Genomic DNA, 22,594 nt, shown 5'->3' with positions numbered 1-22,594 from the left:
TTTTTTTTTCCTTTTGCAAAGGGAAAATGACTCAGAGGCTTCCGGGGCATGATAATGCCCTGTCTCTCAGTTCAGTTCAAGGATATGTTTGTTCTGTAAGGTTTATCAACTTGTATACTCACGCTTTGGTGCACATTTCTATACATATATGTATTCTAAGTTTTAAAAGTTTACAGGGAGAAGATAATGAGTTGAAAATGATGTACTTCTCATTTTTTCTAATACTGTTTAACTTGGGGCCGCCTAAGCCATATCTATAATTGAAAACACAAAAATTCCCAAAGTCCCATATAGGTCAATGCAAGGGTCCCCCCTACTCCGCATCAGTACTATAAAGGTTAAAGAGCCGCATTTGCTAGGTTGCTTCTTAAAGCAAATTACCTTTTGATGTAAAAGATTTTAAAACGTGGGTGCACAAAACATTTTTCTCATTTCTTTAACTGGGTACAAATCCTAAGCACAATTTAATGGCAAAAAGACTTCTTAATCCATCAAGGAAAGATTGCTTCCTACTTAACGGTGCTCAACACCCAGCAGAAGAAGGGATTTATTTAGAGAATGGTGTTTAAGTTCTCAGGTAGGGGGCCCAGAGACCTTCCTAAGCCCTGCCCAGATGTTCTCTGTGCCCCTCTACTTCTCCATTGCGGGGGCAGACTCTCTTCAACTGAAAAACATCTGGAGAGATTTAAATTCAATTATGTAAAGAAAAGTGCATCTGGGCTGCAAATTTTTATATAAAGCTGTGAAAAAAACTGCCAGGATTTGTTTTCTGCGAATCATACACACAAACACATACACACACACACACACACACACACACACACACACACACACAAACACACAGACAAAATTTTTATGGACTCCAACAAAAGTAAACCTTGTTCATCTGGCTCTTAAGTTAAAAAAAAAGTAGACATCCATCTCAGGTGCTTATTTGATTGTTGGCTCTAATTAATCTTAGATTGCATCAGGAGCAAATAGCAAATGGCAGGGTTTCACATTTGTGTCCTTATGTACTTATGCTAGTTTTCTATATACAATGCAATACTAATTCGTCGACTTTTTCCATGTATTTTAGACAATTTTCAAAAATGGGATTTGTGGATGACAAGCGGATTGCAATTTGGGGCTGGGTGAGTCGTTGTTTGGCTATGAATCTGTGTCCATATAGTTAGTGATTATAACCCGGAGCATGATAATATATCTTTGGCATGTAAATATTTGGAGATGAAAATCAGGCATTTTTAATCAAAGAAGTCCCTGATAAAATGTCTTAGAACTCTAGGTGGTGAGTCCCTGCTAGTCAGGTGTATATCTCTGCTTACTATGATTAAGGAGGAGGGTTTGGGAGGTAAGAAAGGTAGAGAAAAGGGAAAGGGGCTGGGAAGGAGAGCAGGAGAGAGGGAAGGAGGGTGATTTTTCTAATGAGTCAAAGTCAGTAAAGATCTAGTGTATATTGATCTTTTTTTCTTTAAGTACTGCCTGACAATTTTTTGATGCTTTTCCCACTTAGACCTATCAAGCAAAGGGACCAGGGCTCTGAAAGTGTAGTCTTTAGATATTGTCCAATTAAGGCCAATTTAAGCCCTTCTCTACCATGCTTTCTATCTCTAAAGAGGCACAGTATATAAAGATGTGAGAAATATGGAAACTGCGACTCGCTTACCATATGTCCTGAATTCCTTTACCTCTATAAAAATAACCATTTCCATTCCTTAGTCATATGGAGGGTACGTAACCTCCATGGTCCTGGGAGCCGGCAGTGGCGTGTTCAAGTGTGGAATAGCCGTGGCACCCGTCTCACGGTGGGAGTACTATGGTATGTCATTACTTTCAGGTACAAAAAGATACAGAGTGTTGACCTTAAAGTTTCAATGACAAAACCATTCCTTTTTGAGTTTCACTGTTCCTATAGGAAATAAGCCTATTCATTGTAGATGCGCCTTATAGATACCTATAATCAAATGATCTCTCTTATTCTGCTATTGTGAAAGTCTAGGTGGTATTGTTATCTATATACTTAGTTATCAACAAATTCTGTGTTCTAAATTCCAAAATATCTGTAATGCTACATTTCTGCAGATAAACCCTTCCTTATCTTATTTTAGTTTGGGTTTTGGGGCTTCATATATTAACTAAATAAAAGAAGCATGTATTTTTTTTTTCTTCCAGTAAAGGTCAAATAAAGAAGGGCTTTGGATAGAAAGACGGGAGTAAGGATTGGGGGAATTCCTGGGTTGTGTGTTTTATTTCCCCCACTGTCTCTAAGTTAGTGAAAACCACTCTAGGATCTCTTCTTAATCACTGAGAAATAATTCTATAAGATATCATACACACGTAAGCCTTAAATTCCCCAGGGGAAGAGAGTAAACATTGGAACACTAGGTAAGGGTAAAGAGTCAGAGGTGGTGAGAAGATGAATTATTTTCCTGTATCTTTTCAGACCCCATCTCAAGTACTTTATGTGATAGACTCATTGAAACAAATATGCTCAATACGTATTTTCCCCCCATCGTGTGGTAGTACCAATCTTGTAGGAAACCCTTTTTTAAAGGCCAAGAGCATCCAATGTAATATATATATACATATATATATGGATGGATACAAATATATATATATATATATATATATATATATATATATATATCCAATGTAATATATATACATATATATGTAATATATACATATATATGGATATATATGTATATATTTCTATCTTTCTGTTAAAAAAAAAATTAGAAATCATACTTCTGATTCAGTCCACACACGATGGATTTGTTTTCATAATACTTTCCTGCTTCCTACTAATTATGCTGTTGGATAGCTTGTTTTTGGAGACCTCTGGTGGTCAATAAAATAATAGAAGCCATCTTTGTGAGTTTAGAAGTATAATGATAAAAGAACTTCATTAAATATATTTAGACCAAGTCAACTTTCTAGACGTGAGCACTTTCTAGAGATCTTACATATGTATTAATTTGAGAAATTTTACTCACAGATCAGATAGAAGGAATACATAACTGGTATTTCAAAGGTGCATTTGTAAAAGTTTACAGCACCTATATTATGTATTTTTAAAATACTCTTATTAAAATTTCAGGGGTGCCTGGGTGGCTCAGCCATTAGGCATTTGATTTCAGTTTAGGGGTGTGAGATCTAGCCGTGCGCTGGTCCTTCTCCCTCTGCCTCCTCCTCCCCTCGTCGCTCATGCACACACATTTGCACACTCTCTCTCTCTCTCTAAAAAAGAAAAAAATATATTTCAGCTCTTCTCACAAATGTAAACCTGATTAACATAATAAAAAAGAGGTATAATGTTCTAGGACAAGAATTGAAGTCTGCTGTTGTTTCAGGAAAAATTTATTCTGCCCTTAAAGGCTATTTTCAAACCTCCTTTCACATGTCCAAGCTATATTATTCATATTTAAATGTTGAAAGATAAGAACATTTTATGAAGATCTTGTATTTTTAAATGTCCCTTAAAATATTGTATTTTCTGTATTAGTGTCCTCTAGATATGTAAAATTACATATATTCTGTATTCCTTTTAATCAAAAGGATAAAATGTTGAGGTTACTCAATTTGAAAGACGTATTTTGATTTCCATAGAACAGGCATAAAGGATACATGTGAAATAACTAACACTCATTATCAGTGTAGTTTTTAATGATGCTCGTCGTTCAGAAAGGGTTAGAGTGTTGCTTAAGGTTGTTGTTTAGATGATATATTCATTTAAAGAATTAATGAGATCAGTACTGAACTACCTGTTTGATTTGCAGTGAAATTCATCATTAACCTAAACAGCACAGTGACAGCATATTATTTTATATTTAATCTGTTTACTATAATCTGGTCACTGGAGGAGGCAACTTTCAAAGCAATTACTTCAGATTTTTAAAGTTATTTTGGAATTTAGCCACAGAAAATTGTAAAATTTTCTCATGTCTATTTTAGGATATATCTATAAAATTTCTAAAAATAGGGCAAAGATATGTTTCATTATCCAAAATAACCAAACCAATTATGTATCTTGTTTTTAGCCATACTTATAGATAAAAGAGCTTACTTCATTTCAGCAGATATTAGTGTGATTTATTTCATAATACACAATTGTTATAATCCCAAAATTGAGGGCATGCCACAAAATGGGCAAAACAAATGTTTGACTTGCATTGTGATGGAGTAACTGAGCTAATACGGGGATCTTCCGTGAATAAGTGATAACTTAACTCTTTGTTTTCATTATAATGAATTTTAAACTGCCCAAAATATGATTTAAATAAGCAACTAGTAATTGAACATTAAGGGATTTACAAAAGAAAATTAGGGCATATGCTTGTGTCAGGACCAAAAATTCAAGAGAGTTGAGGCATTAAGTCACTTCCTAATTAAGATTCTTGGAAAGGATCAGATGATAATGGTAAAAGCCCTTACTTTTCAGCTCTTAACATTTGATTTTTCTGCAGATGGGTTTTTTTTTTTTTAAAGATTTATTTATTTATTTGAGACAGTGCGCGTGAGTGAGAGAGAGCAGAGCAAGGGGAAGAGGGAGCGACTGAGGGGGAGGGAGAAGCTGACTCCCTGCTGAGCTCAAAGTGGGGCTTGATCCCAGAATCCCAGGATCCTGACCTGAGCCAAAGGGAGATGCTTAACCAACTGAGCCACCCAGACACCCTCAGTAGATGGATTATTGACTGGTTTTAAATCATCTAGTTTGATCTCCCTCTACTTTCATTTGTTCCAGCTGAGCATGGAAAGGCATGAGTCTGAGCTGGTGTCCAGCTGCATTAACAAGCCAAAACAAACAAACAAACAAACAAACAAAACCTGATCTTGAAGAGACGCTCCCGAGGGAGATGCTACAGACCCACACACAAGTAACGACATATGAAAGCACATAAAGTCACCCAGTAAGAAAAAGAAAACTTTATTGTATGAATTAACTATTTTTACATTTTTTTTCATCACAGACTCAGTGTATACAGAACGTTACATGGGTCTCCCAACTCCCGAGGACAATCTTGACTATTACAGGGTAAGAGATAAGAAACTAGATCTATTTTGTAACCTATTTATAAGTTTGTTTAAGAACATTTTTAAGTGTATCTATTCTAGAAAATATATATTTTTTATTTCCAACAAAATTCTTGTTAAAAAGAAATAACACAGGTGGTTTAGAGATACTCCACTAGCTTCCCCTACTATATTCTGCATTAATTAAAGTCTTTATCGTATGCTATATAGGTCACAATATGCATTCATTTGGAAATACAAAGCAACACCAGATAATTACTTTAATTATAAAAATTTCATTTAGAAAACATGTCAAATTCGACATATTCCTTTAAAGCCCAGAAGACTCCTTAAACCTTTAGCTATATATTAGATTTTCTATGGTATTATAATTAAGATGTATGTACAAGCTTTTAATTTTCCTATTCATAGCCAACTATGTAGTTTGCTCAAACAAGATTGGAGTAAAGCAGGTGAAGAGTATAGTTGGGCAGTGCCCTGAAGAGCTCTGGAAGCCACAATGCATAGCCGCCAGCGGGGTTGGCTGACGGGGAACCCGTGGCCGGTTGCTCTCAGGCTACAGCTTTTGAAGTGCGGCCTGGAAGCCACCATGGTTGGCAGCCATGTGTGCTAGTGTGGAGGCCACCGCTGAGCCAGAACACTGTCTCTGGTGTCACACTGAGGTAGCCGCAAGTGCCAGCCTAACTCCTAGAGACCTTTGTAGCACTTTGGCCCTTCCAGAACTTTCCTGAGTTGCTCTGTCATGGTTGTCGAAAACGACGAGGTCAGTCGTCTCGTGGTTTACATTCTCCAAAGGAAATTTAAAACGCTTTTTCGACAATGAATTAAAAAGCAAGAAAAACAAGAATAAGTTAACACAATTTCTTATCTGGGCCACAACTCTCAATATGCAGGCTTCGTATGAGTGCCTCGCTCTGAGCAGTATGGGTGCATTTTCATAAAATGCCACCATTCCTATAGATTCTGAAGCTATGTGATCAAAACCCAGTAAAACTCAAATAAAATTTCTAGTTTTCCAACGTAAGTATACACAGCTTCATTTTCTCTCTTTTGGTTTCGTTTAGGAAGGCTTAGGCAGAGGGGGTGCGGGGAGGAGTACGTGGCTTGGTCCGTGTCTGCCTGTGTGTTTTCCAGTCAAGATAGAAAAGCAACAACCCGTAAAGTGAGATGCACCAATCAACTTCTGCTACCAAGCAGCCCCGGAATCAGGTTGTCCCCATTTCTGCCAGTTGTCCTCCATAATACTTTGGACTCAATTCTTCCCATTCTTTCTCCTCCACATCCAGTAAGCTTGCCTTAAACGTCCTTTTTGTTCTTCATCAGTCCCCGCATTACCACTGTCAGGTGACTGTCTGCTTTTCTAATAATAACTCCGTTGGTGTCCCCTTATCTTGTCTTTCTCTGCCCCCGTCTTTACCACAACGGGGCATGAGATTAATCCCCACGGCTCCACATACAACACTTTCATGGATCCTCCATGTGACTACTGGATTCTTCGACCAGATGCTTAGCATCCCTCTTACAATGGTCCAGTCTGCTTGTAAGAGTCATTGTCCTCTGTTTCTGGGCCTTTCCCTTTTATGCCCTTGGCTTCTGTTCCCTCTGCCTGCAATGTCATTTCCCCTATATCTCCATTTAATAAGAAATTGGTGCTGCTCTCCTGGCGGGCTGGCATCCCCTCTCGACTCTCATGACATTCTCTTGTATCTTAATCTTCAGTTTCTCTTTCTTGGACCCATGGTTCTTTCGAACCCCCATTTCTCTTCTGCATGATGATTAACTATTCACATCTCTACTCAACACTGAATTCTTTAGACGACCCAGTATGAAGTATAGCCCTTAAAAACCTTTCCTGATTGAAGAATTTTTTAAGGAAAATGTTGTTTTAAAAATTGCCTGTCTCCCTCAATTCTCTCATCTTACTTCTGGAATTTTCTTGTCCCTAACCTGACCAGGATGCTGGCCTTTGAAAGCCATCCCTCTTGTGGTATGCCGTATTTGCTGAGTTGCTGAAGGGCTTTCTCAAGTACCCCAAATCCTAAAATTCCCAAAACAGAGATGTACTTACTATCCAGGACCCCAGCCCTGGCTCTAGAACAGGGTGGATGTTGAGTCAAAAGTTCATTTCTAAAATCCCATCCTGAAAAGTCTTTGAACCTAGAGGCACAGGGCCAAGTCCAAACCCCAACATCGAGGGACGTCCACAGCATCTACCCTGATTCTCTACTTCTCTCGGTGCACATCAGCGGACAGCCAGCAAGGTCTTTCCTTTTCAGCCTGCCCTTCCCTCTTTAGGATGATTCATTCTAATCTACCCTTTCATCCTGAGTCTTTTTCCAGATTTCCCCAGAGGCTCCTCATCCCTGCATCGACCCCCCCCCAACAACCCCCACCCTCCTGGAGGTGGCCATGTTCGTCTCTCCCCTTAGGTGTTCGCTGCATGAGGTAGTCATGTAAATAGAAGTCACTTCCCACTGCCAATGGCAACACACGCACACTGGGTGCACCGAGTCACTCTTCCACTTCACTGCACAGATGGCACCCGAGGACTGTTTAATCCTTCCACGCCAGGAGTCGAGTTTTCTTGGCACCAGATTCAGTGCTGGCAATGGACACATTAAAACTGCCAGTACCAGGGAGCTAAAGGTTCCCAATGTGTTACTCGGAGGAATGATTTGGGCGGGCGAGAGTTAAGGTGTGGAGGGAGAGGGAGGCGAAGAAGGCTCACTGAATTGTTTCCACCCTGGTAAGTTGCTTCCTCTGAGTGTGGAGAGAGCCGAATCTAAGTGCCTATATTTGGTGCACAGCAGGCTTTAGAATAAAGCTGCCCTCCTTTGTTTTTTAAATAAGCCTGTGCTTTTGTCTCTGGCAAGAATACATTCAAAGATTCTATTTTCCTCCAAGGCCCCAGCTGCCCCTCTGGACCCCATCTTTTACTTTTCTTTCCCAGGTTGTTTTTATTTCTCTCTCTCTCCTTCTCTCCCTCTCTCCCCCCCCTCCTCCCACCCTTTTGGAAAAGACAAAGAAGACAATTCCTGAGAGGCTTTCAGTACCCTGTGCCTGCCTGTGGGTCAGAAGGAAATATTTTGAAAATGATTCCCATTTCATTTGGCCCACTGACTCACTGCAGGACATCCAGGACAGGAAGGACCAAAACGTAGAATAAGCAAGGCCCTGATCTTTGTCTACATTTGCAGCTAATGAATCGTCAATACCAGAATTATAGCCTTTCTAAGAAAAGACAGTCTTTAATTAAAAAAAAAAAAAGAGAAAAAGGATTCATTATTAAGTCATTGATGACCCAGATTTGGAAGAATTTGGAGAAACCCGTATCACCAAGGGAAGCACATTTTATGAAAGAAAGGTCCTACTTATGATTTAGGAAAGAAATTCCAGAAACCATTTGTACACACTGGTGGAACAGGTAGGGATGCCATGTATAGTTCTTCAGCTTGTACACTGCTGAAAACTAGTCCATGTTTCATTCACTAAGGCATGGACGTCTGAGGGTGCACACAACCAAAAGGAATGCTTTTTCCTATTCATACAAAGATACCATATAGATTAGCGGACCCGGGATCAAGGCTCAGACCCAATGCAGAGACATGAGCAGTGACCCTATGAGATCCTTTGTAGATAATCACCCCCCTACTGCCAAGTGAAAGAAACACTTTCAAAGGCAGTGGAGCTCTGTGGAAACATCTTTTCTGCAGTGAGTCTCAGCCCACAGCAGACCAAAATGGCAGCAGGTTTAAGCAAAGGAATTAGATAGGCAACGAGAAAACCCTTATCCCCAAGAGCAAAAAGCAAATAGCAACCGCAGCTACACCTTGAGGAGTGTGGTGCTCACTAACATTGACAGGTGGTCTTCCGTGTGGTCAATCGTAGGTCTTTTAGTCAAACCTATTTGAAAAATGAACAAATAGTAAACTTACACTCACCCATTCAAGGTGCCTGGTATTTTCATTGTTCAAAAGTTGATTGCCTTGTTGGTGAGCAAAGACATGCACACAAAATTATCAAAGAGAAAAAAAAGAGATAGGTAGTGAAGCATGAACTCAGATATGACAGAGTGCCCCCTATGTATGGAAAAGAGAAGTTGTTCCTTAATTGTGACAAGCCCCAGGGATTTTGTCCTTTGGGAGCATGGGTAGGGAAGTGGCCGAGAAGTCCGTGTTTCACCTCCCTCTCCCCCCCACCAGCTCTTCTTAACTCGTGCCGGGGAGGATTCCAGTTTCATTTATTTCATTCATTTTTTTTTTTTCCATTTATTCCTTAAGTGCTTGCTTCTACGGGCAGACACGATTCTAAGCGCTTTACTCAGATTATTAGGTTCGGTTCTCCCTCAGATTCTCTGGGATAAGTGCTCTAATTATCTTCATTTATTGACACTGTAACTGAGGCACAAAAATGTTACATAACATGTAGATGCTGAGGGGTAGGAGTGGGAGGGGCACTTGTGTGAAGCCAATAAAGAAAGACGTCGGAAATAAAGAGGGAGAGCGTAGACGCTCTCCGTGGGTTGCAGAGAGGGACAAGACAGAACAGCACAGCTACACATGAGTAGCAGGTACAGCTGGTTTTCTGGGGATCTGTGGAGCAGGTTGGATAGACCAACGGATAACATGGAAGCGGGGCTGTGGGGAGAGCAGGCCAAATGGTGGCCTATAAGGCAGGACGTAGACTGGGCCGGGAATGGATTTATGGATCCGCAGAGAAGCAGAAGATCAAGGGCAGGAGAAATGGGGCCCAAGTCCTGAGCCTTGTTGCCAAGAGAAGAGGGCAGCCTGGAACACACAGAAGGGACTGATTTAACTTGTAGAGGAGATTTATTTTGCATTTTGCTCAAAATTTGATAGGCTTTTGGCAAGTGTATGAAACAGTCATAGATTTGGCAGTCTTCTGCTAGCAGATTTGAAATGTTCAATCCTTAAGAACTGCTGCATCGTTAGGTTATGCAAAACAGGGTGCAATTTTGTAAATATGCCATCTTGTACTGATTTGACATTTGTTCTATTATCCCAGAATATGCCAAAGGGAGAGAGACCTTCAGATTTAAGCCAAACCTTAACTTGTTTGTTGAGTGCTGATAAAATGTTGACTGCTGTGTGATCTTTAAAGAAGCCAGTGTTGCTTGGTGAGGACTGAGGTAGAGCCCCCTGTCGGGTTGACGGGCTCTCTTTTCCCTTGGCATCTCCCAGATACAGTTGTTTGATAGATGTAAACAAGTAAAACATCCGATATAGTGGGTTGAAATAATTTTTTTCTTAAAAATGTTCTCTGGCCTCTGTTTTCTGCGGCATTAATGGTGCTTCCCAAAATAGCATTACTTAATGCTGTTTGTGAGGTTTTGGTTGCAAGCGGGAGAAAGCACAGAGGAAGTCAGTGCACCCGTAGTAACTCGCTGACGTGCTGGGTTGTCCGTTAGACCAGTGGCCGTTTGCCGTTTCCACGAAAGCCTGGAAATGGTGATGAGTTAGTTGTTGGCTGGGCCGTGAAGGGACACGAGGACGTAAGGTTAAGGGGAACGGACTTCGGAGTTGGACCTCTACTCAAATTTGGTTTCCACCATTGACTAACAGTGTGAGCTCGGGGAGGTGACCTAAGCTCTCTGAACCTCAGTTTCCTCATCTGGATAATGGGGATCATCAAGCTGACCTCACAGGTTATTGAAAGGATTAAATGGGACCCCTGTGCCTGCCCCAAGAGAAGCTTTCGAAACACGGCACCTGCCGCCATCATCGTCCTCAGGAAGCCAGTTGTCCTTACGGTTCCTCGATGGCACAGGGGTGGCTTAAAAATTGTTAGAACTTCTGTTCCTTACAGTACTTCCCTGCTCTTGTCAGCTCTCTCTTTATTTCAAAAATACAAAGATTTATTTGCTGGAAGGTAACTGAGGAACCAGCGTGATCCAACAAGCAGCTACAGATGGTTCTTCTCAGGGCTTGAAGGAAAAGCTCCTCACAGAGATGCTGTGGAATCGGCACTGCCACTGGACCAATCCTTCCCACTTCGTTTTGCCAGACTGTTGCTGACAGCGGGGCTCTCCGGAAGTTTCTAGCCTCGGGAGAGTGCCAACTGCACCACCATTGCATCCTTGCCCATTTATCACTCTGAGCTTCCTTTTTAGTAGCTGGTGATAGACTATTCGGCTTCTAACTTAGTCATCCATTTCCTTTTCTATTTCTGTTTCCATCGATAGGCAAATGGGGATTATCCTATTTTCCTGGGTTAAAATAGCATGGTGATATTATTTCCGATTATTAACCACATCTTCTGTTAAGGCACGCATCTCTTTCTCTGGCTCCGGGGGTCGCTTCCACACGGCGGACCACCGAGGGTCTCTCTTGATGGAGAAGCCAGGATTCTCGGTCCAGTAGGGAATGATGGGTGGTGCCAGACACAGGGTGCCACAGCCTCATCTTTGGGGTAGTGGGGGGATGCTGCCTGCCGCCTGAGAGCCCAAGAGCGGGTGTGCACCTCCAGGCTGCCCTTCCGCCTGGCCACCTCACGCCGGGAGGCCCCTCTGGAAGCTTCTCCCGGAGAGCAGGGGGAAGCGTGCGTGGAAAGGGCACACCTAGCTCACCATTGCAGGGGAGGCTTTTGTTTTATTTTTCTCGTGCTGCATTAAAGTATTTGTCTTTCTTTCTTTGTAGTGTAATATTGTTAATGTAAAACAATTTGCATCATGACACTTTTATCACAGTTTTCGTCTTTTTCTCAGTATGTTGCATTTCTCACCATGTCTAGTTCATCACAGCTACAGTGTGTACATCACAACATTTATCTTAGGCTCAGGGTTTTACTTGTTTATAAAAATTGTCTTCTTTCAGCCTGTATTCACTCCATTTAAGAAAAAAAAAGGCAGCCAGAAACTGTTTTGGTCCAAACTCCAGTAGTTATCACATTCCTTGCTAACTGTCCTGCGTATTTATATGTCTCCTAACTATTACTCTATGTTTCAATGACATTTCTCAGTTTTATGGCTCGTGGAGGTTGTAGGAGCAGCTTTCGCTGTTCAAGCTGCCAAGCCAGGAAGGCCCGTGGGGCTTCTGGAGGTGAGGCGACAGGACAGAGCTGCCCGCATGGGTCGGGTCTCCATGTGGTAGTTGCGTGTGTTGGGGGAGCAGAGCGCTAGGTTCGGGGTGGCGGGGGGGACGGCGGCAGAGCGAGCGGCAGTTGGGGGGCAAGGCTGTGAGCAGGGCTGGCCAGAGGATGGCCGGGGTGGGGGGCCTGTGGCTCACATGATGGGTGTTTGCTGGCGGTGGGGGAGCCCCAGCGTCTGGCAGCTCAAGCTCAAAATCCTCTTCTGTCTTTGGGGGAGATTGATTTTGACCCTTTCCTCTCTGGAGAGCAGACACTGCTCAGGGTTCTGGCTGCTGCATTGGGCTCTGCGGCAGCTGTACAGGGGGAAAAACCCGCCTTGCAAATCTCGGGGGCTGGGGGGCCTTGCAGACCTGCTCTCTTTTGATTCGTTCAGTCTACACAGGCATGGGAACCCTGCGCAGGGATACCCAGCGTACTCGCGCGGGGCAGATTCTGGGCCCGTTAAGTTACTTCTCACTGTTCCTTTGCTGGAAGATCACATCATGAGCAGTTTGGAATTTGCATGGCCTCGGGGCAGCATAGGAAGTAAAAAGAGGTTCTGCCATAAGACTTTGTGTCCAGCTCTGACACTTCCTACAGATGTAACCTAGTGTGAGTTCCTGCTTCTGAATCTTGGGGTCTCCATGGAGAAAACAGGATTGCTGTAGACCTATCTCAGAGGAATGTTGGCAGGGTGAAACAGAGCAGTGCTTCTTACAAACACTCCCGTTCTACAGAAGACCAGACTCAGGGAGCAGCAGGTCTCCCGGTGCACAGCTCACCGATGTTGAAGCTAGACTCCACATCCAACACCTTAGCCCTATCCCCTTCCTGCCAGACCATCCGGGTTCCCATCAAAAACACCAAGCTGGTGTTAGCTACAAAGCGATCTGTAAAATACATACCTTGGCACTCGTAAAGTTGACTTTGATTTACCGAGGTGCTAAAGGAATAATCGCTGGATGATTTTTAAACCTATAGGAAAACTGCTGGGCCCTCCTTCTGCCCAGCCCCTAAGAAGACAACAGGAGCGAACTCCAGCTTGCCCCCTCCCAAAGGCCCTACGATGCCTCTGTAACACTTTTGCCTTCCTCCCAACTTGATAAACATCCCCAAATCAAGATCAGATGACCAGTTCCGCGTTTCCAACGGCTTTCTCATCCGAGGCCCCACCCCAGTTCTAGAAGTCCTGCCTCCCCGAGGCCAGTCTTCGAAAAGCTTACCTCCCAATTTGTTGCCCTATTTCTCTGGTTGATTTGGAAGTGACTTGATCCAATCGCAAGATTTTCCCTGATAAGGAATGAGGCAGACAACAACCCACCGATTTTCTAAGACCATGCTTGATCTTTTGCTCCCCTTTCCCCTCCCATATGTTACATTTGCCTGGGTTTTAAACATCTGTTCGAAAAGAGGTAATACTTGCTTCTCATTCATTGCCTAGCAATGTGGACCAAAGTTCATATGACATATTGCAGAGTATGTTTAGTTGCAAATGCTATGTACAGGCTCTTTGAAATGTAGCATGTATGGCACCATGTGACACACGGTTGCCATGGCAATACACTTTTTGGCTGAACTACAGCATAAGCCCATGGAACATACATTGCTAATATGAGACTCTGCCCTGTGCTAATGCATAGGACACAGCCAATCTGGGATCTGGGACTTAAGGGGCTTTGCGTGCAGCCCTGGTGGCAGGTGCCCTCTGCCTGCGTGTGCAAAGAAGATGTGGCATCCTCCCTTTGCAGTCCTGTCTCCCAGGCACAGGGCATGCTGTGCATTCTGCCATGCATGGAGACAGCATTTGCTTAAATATCGGTTTGCTATATTTTGTATCAAAGGGGGCCCCAGCTGAAAACATTTTATTTTGTAAACTGAAGTGAAAAATCAGTTTATGGCAGATCTTTTTTTGAATAATGACATTCTTTTTCCCAATTCCAGAATTCAACAGTCATGAGCAGAGCTGAAAATTTTAAACAAGTTGAGTACCTCCTTATTCATGGAACAGCAGATGGTGAGTTTCAGTTAATTAGACTTTTTAGTATCACAGACAGGTTTGCAATTTCACTACTGACAAAACAAAAGCATGAGGGGCAAGACTGTTACATTTACTTCAATAAAACAGTGTTGCTTTCCACAACTCACTTGTCTTGGGCTAAATGGGATGCTAAGTCCTAGAACTTCAAATAGTCCCTTTCTTCTTGTGCCTTTCCCACCCTTCCCATCAGAAAAGGAGCGGCTATTAGTTACTTTGTGTTTCCTTTCTCTCCTTGCAGATAACGTTCACTTTCAGCAGTCAGCTCAGATCTCCAAAGCCCTGGTGGATGCAGGAGTGGATTTCCAAGCAATGGTATCACAAAACTTGGTGCCAAAGGGAGAACTTGCTGGTGGGGTCTTGGTTTCCCCTGTCCCGGCTCCTTCTCATCAAACAGTGCCGGGAGACAGGGACAGAATTGAAAGGGTTTTTATTTGTCCAATGAGAAGTCAGAAGTGATATCCTTAAGCCATAGACAGAGTAACGTTCAAAACGATTAGAGAACTGGGGGTTGAGAACCACAATATTGCATATCTTGGGAGTGTCAAAACACTGCTCTCCTACCCATGTGGTTCTTCAGTCTCTCCCTATTTGGTTTCAAAAGTAATCACTTACTCAGTAACTGTGTGGCAGAGTAATTCTAAAGTGAAACCAGCATGATAATAGCTCAGCTCCAATATGAAAATCCATTTCTGTCTAGTACGTATTACTAGCCATTCTAACAACAGTGGGACATTAATAATTGGCATGCTTCAGTTTTTGCAATTGCAACGTTATCTTTTGTTGAACAACCACGAGCAATAGACAATTAGGCTTGTTTTATAGAGTTGGAAATAGCTAGAGCTATTTCCTATACAGTTGCCTATACAGTAAGCTGTTTCTAGGTATTAAGTCAGATTCATTTTCAGATCAAGAAGAAAAAAGAAAAGATGTTTTGTGTGTGTGTGTGTGTGTGTGTCTAACATATATATAAATGTGTGTTTGTATATTTATATGTATACGCATGTGTGTGGTGCACTAAATATTTTTGTATAAAATGCTTTCTTGCCGTTATTAGGTAGAAAACCTACTTTTCCTCACTCTCCTCTCTCTCTCTCTCTCTCTTTCACACACACACACACACCTCTTTGCTCTGTGATCAGTTCAAATGGTGCCCACTGAATTAGAGTGGGACAGTTAATACCAAAAAAACAAAACAAAACAGAAAACAAAACCACCCATTTATATGTCTTTTGGAGTCAGATTCTTCTAAGAGGCCGAGGTTTCATTTTCTACGACTCAAAGATGATACTTTAATTAGGCAATTTTTTTATAAAAGTTTATTTATGTCTCCATAATATATGTTTGCCTGGTAGTGACCTCCCACTTGTTTAATGTGGGATGCATTGATAAATTTTTGTCTCAGATCATCCACTCTTTCATAAATGTCAGACATCCAGATAGAAAATTCGAGTGAAAAATCAAAGTGTTTGCAAATAATACATTTGACTTTTGACCTTATGTTAAACATATATATGAAATATTGGAATAGATTTTTCTAGTTCCTTGGTAACCTACATTAGGAAAAAGTGCTTTTGAAAAACTCATTTTTCTTCCTGCAGTGTTGGAGAAATCTGACACTTGATAACACTTAATTAAAACTGGTGTGCTTAATGGGATAAACATTCTCTTCTATGCATGATGTGGTTCTAAGTGTCCTTTGAATCAAATCTGAAAATACACTTGGATAGTTTCATTAGAATATGTACACACACACACACACACCCTTAAAACAATGTTTTAATTCTATGTATGCTTGTGAGAGCTTATTTGAATTATTTTTTTAAAAAGAAGACAACTGACTTCCTTCTTCCGACCTTTGTCTTCCTCTGCAGTGGTATACAGATGAAGACCACGGAATTGCTAGCAGCACAGCCCACCAGCATATATACACCCACATGAGTCACTTCATAAAACAATGCTTCTCTTTACCTTAGCACCCTGGAATAGCATGCCTGACCTATTGAAAACCATTTTTGTTCTGTCTGAAAACTGCACTGTTAAGATGATGATCTTTAAAAAAAAAAAAAATACACTCAAATCAAGAAATTCAAGGTTACCTTTGTTCCCAAAATTCATGTCTGTAACCTTAAGTTGGGACTTCTGTCTTCGCACCAGATTATTACCTTACTGAAGTTTGAATTATTCCGTCTGGTTTTGTTTATTATTTAAAATCATTTCCACATCCGTTGCTGAAACAACAAATATGAATTGTTTTTATGGGAGCTCTGCATAGGTTCCCTGGGAAGCATTTCATTCTTTTCTAACTGGACCAGTGCAAATCTCATTCTCTTCTTTAAAGGGATGGCAAGATGTGGGTGGTGATGTCACTGAGGCAGAGGTAAGAAGGGAAGGGGTAGGGGAAGAAGCGAGGAGGCCTGGCTGGGAACCCACGGCCAAGCACAATGACCCGACCAGGCTCCTGTCAGCAACTCTTGGAGAAGAGCTGTTCACAGCCAGACTGGCACGGTTTTCTGAGAAAGACTATTCAGTCTCAGGAAATCATATATGCAAAAAGCACTGACTTCTGAGTAAAACCACAGCAGTTGAATAGACTCCAAAGAAATGAGAGGGAATCTGCCAACAATGCAAGGCCCCCAGGTGCCAACTATGGCTATAGGTGCTACAAACACACAGCGAGGGGGAGGGGAAAGCACTGTAAATGTGCCTTAAAAACCACTGATGTTTCCTAGTGAAAGAGGCAGTTTGGAACTGAGATGTGAACACATCAGCTTGCCCTGTTAAAAGATGAAAATATTTGTATCACAAATTCGAACTTGAAGGAGTCCTTGCATCAATTTTTCTTAGTTCATTTCTTTGAGCATCTTAATGAAAAGAATATTTTAACTGCCTTGGACTTGTTTTTAAAAATAAAAAGTAAACTACAAAGTTATGTATTGTTATTCCCATACTGTGGAATTTCTCCTGGTCATTTAATAAATGTTCCTTCATTTTTTCAGAGGTAATGCGTTTTGTGTCTTAAATGAGACCTAAACCACATTGGCATATGGACACGCTTATCCAGAAAGGCTCTTGTTTATTTTGCTCGCTACCCCAGACTGCCTCGTAAACATGGAGAGAGTTCAGTTTTTGTTAAAAAAAAAAAAAAGATACATAAAAATGTGTTAAATTAAGCAGTTCGTATGGGTTTTTATGTAATAACATACACAATTTGTTATCACACACATATATAGCTTTTGAAACACCCAAATAATTTTTATTTTTTATGTAATACATAATTTATAATTTTATTCCAGGAAACTGTGTTGAGGCTCATGTTATAAGAACAAATAATATCAACAACATCATCTCAGTCTAAGTCAAGAAAAAAAGTCAGTTACTCAAGTGTTTGACTATTTTTGGCTGACATATCTATATTAACGGAAGCATAGATTTCAGATGCTGAATTTAGTCTAGCAAACAACAGAGGAAACATGATTTTTTTGTTCAATTGTTTGCAAAATGGCCTCATTTTTTTTTTTTTTCATTGATTCTCTGTAACTCAAATTTAGCTTCCAACCATTTACTGGAAAAAGTTATCTCAGAGTGAGCTCCAGCACAAAAATCTAAAAATAGAGGAAATGGAAAAAAAAAATCTATCAATTCAATATGAGACTGGTGAGTCATGCATACAAATGGACAGAGCGTTGTGAAATTCAGCTTTGATTGTACTTTGCAAGCATGCCATTGAGTAGCTTCACCTTACATCCCAAACTCCACTCATCCATTAGAGCTATAAATCGACCTGCAAACCTGTAGGGCTCTTGTCATAATTCTATTCCTTAATAGAGTTCAGTCATCGTGAGTAACTGGACAATCTTTGCCAAGTTCTATATCCAGGAACAGTAGTCATAGATCATATGTACACATCCTGGACTGAGTTAATAGTCATAAGAGCAAATTAAATAGAAATTCCTCTTTTATTTTAGTTGGAACCAGATATTGTGCGATATCAGATGCTGTACAGATATTAAAACCATTTGGCAATATCAGATGTTACCAATATCAGACATTGCACAATACCAGCTATTTCACAGATATCACTAAGACCATTGTACAATAGTAGATATTGCACAATATCCAATACTATACAGATATTAAGACCATCATATAATAGCTGATATTGTACAACTATTGTATAATATCAAAACTATACAATTCATTGTTCCTTTGATTTCTAAACATGTTTTTCTGGAGCCCAGAGGTTAAAAAAAAAAAAAAAAATCCTAACACCTATTTTTCACGTAGTGAGGGTTACAAATGGTAATGATGTGGTTGAAGTTAAAGTAGGTTTCATTCAACCCTCACAGGACATGTTTTCTTCTCCAATAAGAAAATGAAATTGGCTGATTGGAAAAGGAAGGGCAAAACATTAACAACCTTGAGAGACACTTAGTCTGAGGCTAAGCTGGAAACACACAGAAACGAATGCTAGCATGAAGATGGGCAGACTTGCCCACCACTGACAGTCACAACCTCAGCAGGCCCACGGATGGGAAGATTCCCATCAGATACAACTTGTGGGAGAGCATGGCAAAGGGGGGGATGGTGCAGAGACACGCACGCCAATGGAGCGATGTTCACATCTCTTCTATGGATGCAGAGTTTCAGTTTTGCTCAAGATCTTTAGAAAATCACTTTAAAAGTTATTTTTGAACATGTTTTTTGGAAATCTTGCTAAAAATGATTCCATACCTCCACATTTCCTTAAATAGAAGGCATAAAACACAATTCAGTGCATCCTTAATGACTCAAAGCCACCACCACAAAGATCAATGATCACATCAGGCTGTGTGTCATTTCAGATATTTTCTTTCTTATTCACATGTGGTCACTGAAGCTACCAGTCCTACTACATGGCATTTGCTGTTTGCTCTAAGATGACGTGAGAATCCCAGTTTATAAAACTACTAGATTTGTACAATATTGAGGATTCAGTAAGTTCTAAGTGAAAAACATACCAAAACACCAGGATGGCTTTTTTCATAAAGTCAGAGAACTTGTTCTGCCAGTTTTGAGACCATTCTTTTTGCAGTGTCCAAGAACCTTTTTTGTACATCCTGAATGATCCAGCGTGTGCATTCAGGATGACTGAAGGATCCATGATCATGGATCATCTCATTCTCATGGATTGAGAATAATAAAGCATAACGTCACTGCCCACCAGAAAAGTTCAGAGTATGATATTATTAATAAGAACAATTTCATGCTCAATAGAAACATCATCTTGCTGCATGTCACCTTTCTGTGACAATATTAACATTTAAACTTGAGAATTTGAATTAACAAAAGGAAAGTTCATTTCCTTACTGCTAAAGCAACAGGGGTATCTTTTCTAGTGTTACAGACTTTAAATTTCAACCAACTCAATTGTTTTTTTTTTTTTTAATTCTTCATAATCTTTCATCGGAACAATTCATCCCAAGTTTGTCAGATCACTTAAAACACATATTTGGTGAAAAGAGTGACCTGTCAAATGACCAAAACCCTGATTATGTCAGGAAGTTTCTTCTATCCAGAGTCATGATACTTGTGACTTGTGAGCAAAGTATTTCCTTGGCTAAGCCTAGTTTCCAATCTTGATCACAGAAATATGAGTCACGGAGAAAATGTAACATCCTGGGAAGAAATATTATTCATCATAACCTGATTGTGGTTGTGTGACCCAGAAGGAGGAGCCTGTTAAGAACGAAGCCAGTCATACATCGCCTCCTGTCGGAGACTCCATGCACTGCAGCCTAGATAAGGTCAACCTGGGTTAGAATCTCACCATCATCACTCACAGTGAGAGACATTTTAAAGAACATTACTCAGCCTCTTTGAGCCTCAGTTTCTTAACTTGAAAGAAGTACAAAAACACCTACTTCAAAGAGTTGTGCCATTTCTGTGAAGATTTGTGTATATACTCTGCCGGCATCATATCCACCTTCCTCTCTCCCTTCTCCCCCTGTTCACAGCTACTTAGCTTTTTATCCAGGTGTGATGACTCCACTGATGACTCCATAGCTTGCATGGGTCCCCACCTTAGGTGTCTGTGTCTACCTCCAGGTGTTGGGCACATGAAGTACTCAAGAAGCATTTGCTTTTGTTTCCATTCTAACATGCAAGTGAGAATTCTTTTTGGATCTTTCATCATTCTTAATAAACTGAAAAGCAGCATCTTGTGATATATTTTACTTAGGGATCTGTCCACAGACTTTCCCAGCTGGATATAACCAAGCACAGACCTCGGCTCTGAAGAGTTACAAAGAAGGGATAAAACACTATTCCTATCTTGAAGAAGCTTATAAACAAATGGGAGAAATAAGTCACATGGCAGAAATCTGTAATCTATAACTACACACACCTGAAGGCAAGAGTACCTAGACATAAAGCTAAGTCTATGGTAAGAATGAGGAGATGAGTAGGGTGAAAAGGTGGGTGACAGAAGGTGGTTTCTGGATTCATAAGTGCTGCCATTGGCTGAATTTGGTCCTACGTTTAGATTTCTTTAATAGTCTCAGTATTACTGTTGATACCATGCTTTTCAGAACACTTTTTTTTTTCAAATACAACTCAAAACATACTATCTATCTATCCATCTATCTTGTTCTACACGAAATTATTTATAATAAAGCTATTGTGTCTGGAGTTACTTAAGTACCTAAGGAGCATGCTTAAGCCTATTTGGTTTTAGAAACAATAAAAGTTTATAGACCATTCACAGAGAATTTGGTTTGAGCCTCAGAGTCATCCTGTTCAGGATCTCTAAGGAAATGATTCCACTTTTTTGCCACTATATTCTCCACTGTGCTGCTAGACTAATCTTTCCAAAAATTCATGTCTCTCCTTTCCTCAAAACTTTAGACTTCAACATCATTTATAATATGATTGACTCGTATTTCTACCTTTTCTTACAGGTCTTCACAGCTCTCCTAACACTCCAACACACTGGGCTATTCGCTTGGTTCCAAACATGCCATACCTCCGTTATGTCAGGCCCCAGTTACACCATATATCTTTACTTTTTAATTTCATTTTTATTTCAATACGGGCATGTGTTTGAGAATCTTTGCAGCTCTTGAAGTAGGTTTCCTTCCCCATTTCCATCCTAATTCATATGCTACCTCTTATATAACATTATCCTCAAACTCCACCCTACTCAAAGATCCATCTTTGGGTTATTCACTGCTTTTCTTATACAGCCAACCCAGTACGTATTACATTGTGCTGTGGCTACGTGTCTACCACGCTCTTAGAAGCAAGAACCACAGTTCTATTTTCAATGTTCCAGCTCAAAAAGTAGTGGCCCTACACCAACAGAAGCTGAAGCGGAGTGACGGTTCTATCAGTGAGTTGCAGCTTTCTATGGAAAACATCCCAGGAGATCTAGAAAATAAAGCATTACCAGTAATCCTTGAATATCACGCTTCTTCAAGGGAATGGTGGCAAGTACCCTTTCCAAATAGATAGTAGAGAACCATTATATCCAAATTACTCTCGTCAAATCTTCAAGTGCTTGTAAATTTTATGTCATTTCAATAAATGAATGTACAAGATACTTATTAGAACATTTGGGTATCAATCTTGAAATAATCATAAAATAGTCAAGTGACCAGGAGTGAACAGCTAAAGTTAAACAGGAATGGAGGTCCAGACAGGAAAAAGGAAGGAAGGAAGGAAGGAAGGAAGGAAGGAAGGAAGGAAGGGAGGAAGGAAGGGGTGAGCCACACTTTTAAGAGCCAAGAAAAATCCTAACAGATCTAGGGATAGCATTGAAAGACAAGTTGCTTGTGAATTGTCAGTGGCAAGTTTCTATTAAGCTGTGGATTTAAATAATACCAAGGAGATATTCAGATTAAATTTAGGAAGAAACTTCCCTATATCAAAGGCTGTTAAATGGTAGGAATTATAAAGTAAACACATGGGACAAAAGAAAAAATTCTAGCCTGTACATTAGAGTTCTGAATGTAATTACCTCCATAACGTACTACTAGATGGCTACAAAAGAATATTTATGGGACCCATGTGACCCAGAGTAACAAAGAGGGAGCAGAGAAATTTTAGGAAATGCTTTTTCCATGGTGGGTGATGGGGGTAGGGCGGAAAAACAGAAGTCTAAAGAGTTCTACTTATGGGAAATCCTACTAATGACCTTGGAAGATTTTGCTAGTCTTGGGATCAATGCCATTTGCACCCAAGTCACTAATTTCCTGAGAAAATTAAAAGATATATCCTACTGTAGCTCTCATAATATTCTTTTCATAAACTCCAAATTGTCTGAGTACTCTTGAAACATTACATCACCAAATTTTCTTAATAGGGGTGTTTAAATTTAAATATCATGTTCAGTTAAAATGTTCTACATTGATTTACTGATTAACACTAAAGAGAAGAAAGACAAGACACTTTGCATCACAA

The 22,594-nt window shown here is 40.5% G+C and overlaps 1 protein-coding gene across 2 annotated transcripts in view; it reads left to right on the top strand.

The window, feature by feature from the left end:
* DPP4 (dipeptidyl peptidase 4) overlaps positions 1 to 16,225 on the top strand; it is a 78,449-nt gene extending 62,224 nt beyond the window's left edge. For both annotated transcript variants that reach the window (XM_032880292.1, XM_032880293.1), the window contains exons 21-26: positions 1,079 to 1,133; positions 1,720 to 1,819; positions 4,971 to 5,035; positions 14,062 to 14,134; positions 14,397 to 14,470; positions 16,030 to 16,225. In XM_032880292.1, the coding sequence (XP_032736183.1) occupies positions 1,079 to 1,133; positions 1,720 to 1,819; positions 4,971 to 5,035; positions 14,062 to 14,134; positions 14,397 to 14,470; positions 16,030 to 16,131 (469 nt within the window). In that variant the 3' untranslated portion in view covers positions 16,132 to 16,225. The remainder of the gene's footprint in view (positions 1 to 1,078; positions 1,134 to 1,719; positions 1,820 to 4,970; positions 5,036 to 14,061; positions 14,135 to 14,396; positions 14,471 to 16,029) is intronic.
* The last annotated feature ends 6,369 nt before the right edge of the window (positions 16,226 to 22,594 follow it).

The sequence above is a fragment of the Lontra canadensis genome, unplaced genomic scaffold (assembly GCF_010015895.1).
Source record: "Lontra canadensis isolate GAN:19392208 unplaced genomic scaffold, GSC_riverotter_1.0 scaffold69, whole genome shotgun sequence".
Taxonomy (NCBI): domain Eukaryota; kingdom Metazoa; phylum Chordata; class Mammalia; order Carnivora; family Mustelidae; genus Lontra; species Lontra canadensis.
The sequence above is the reverse complement of the archived record's forward strand: the minus strand, read 5'-3'. Positions and strand labels throughout refer to the sequence as shown.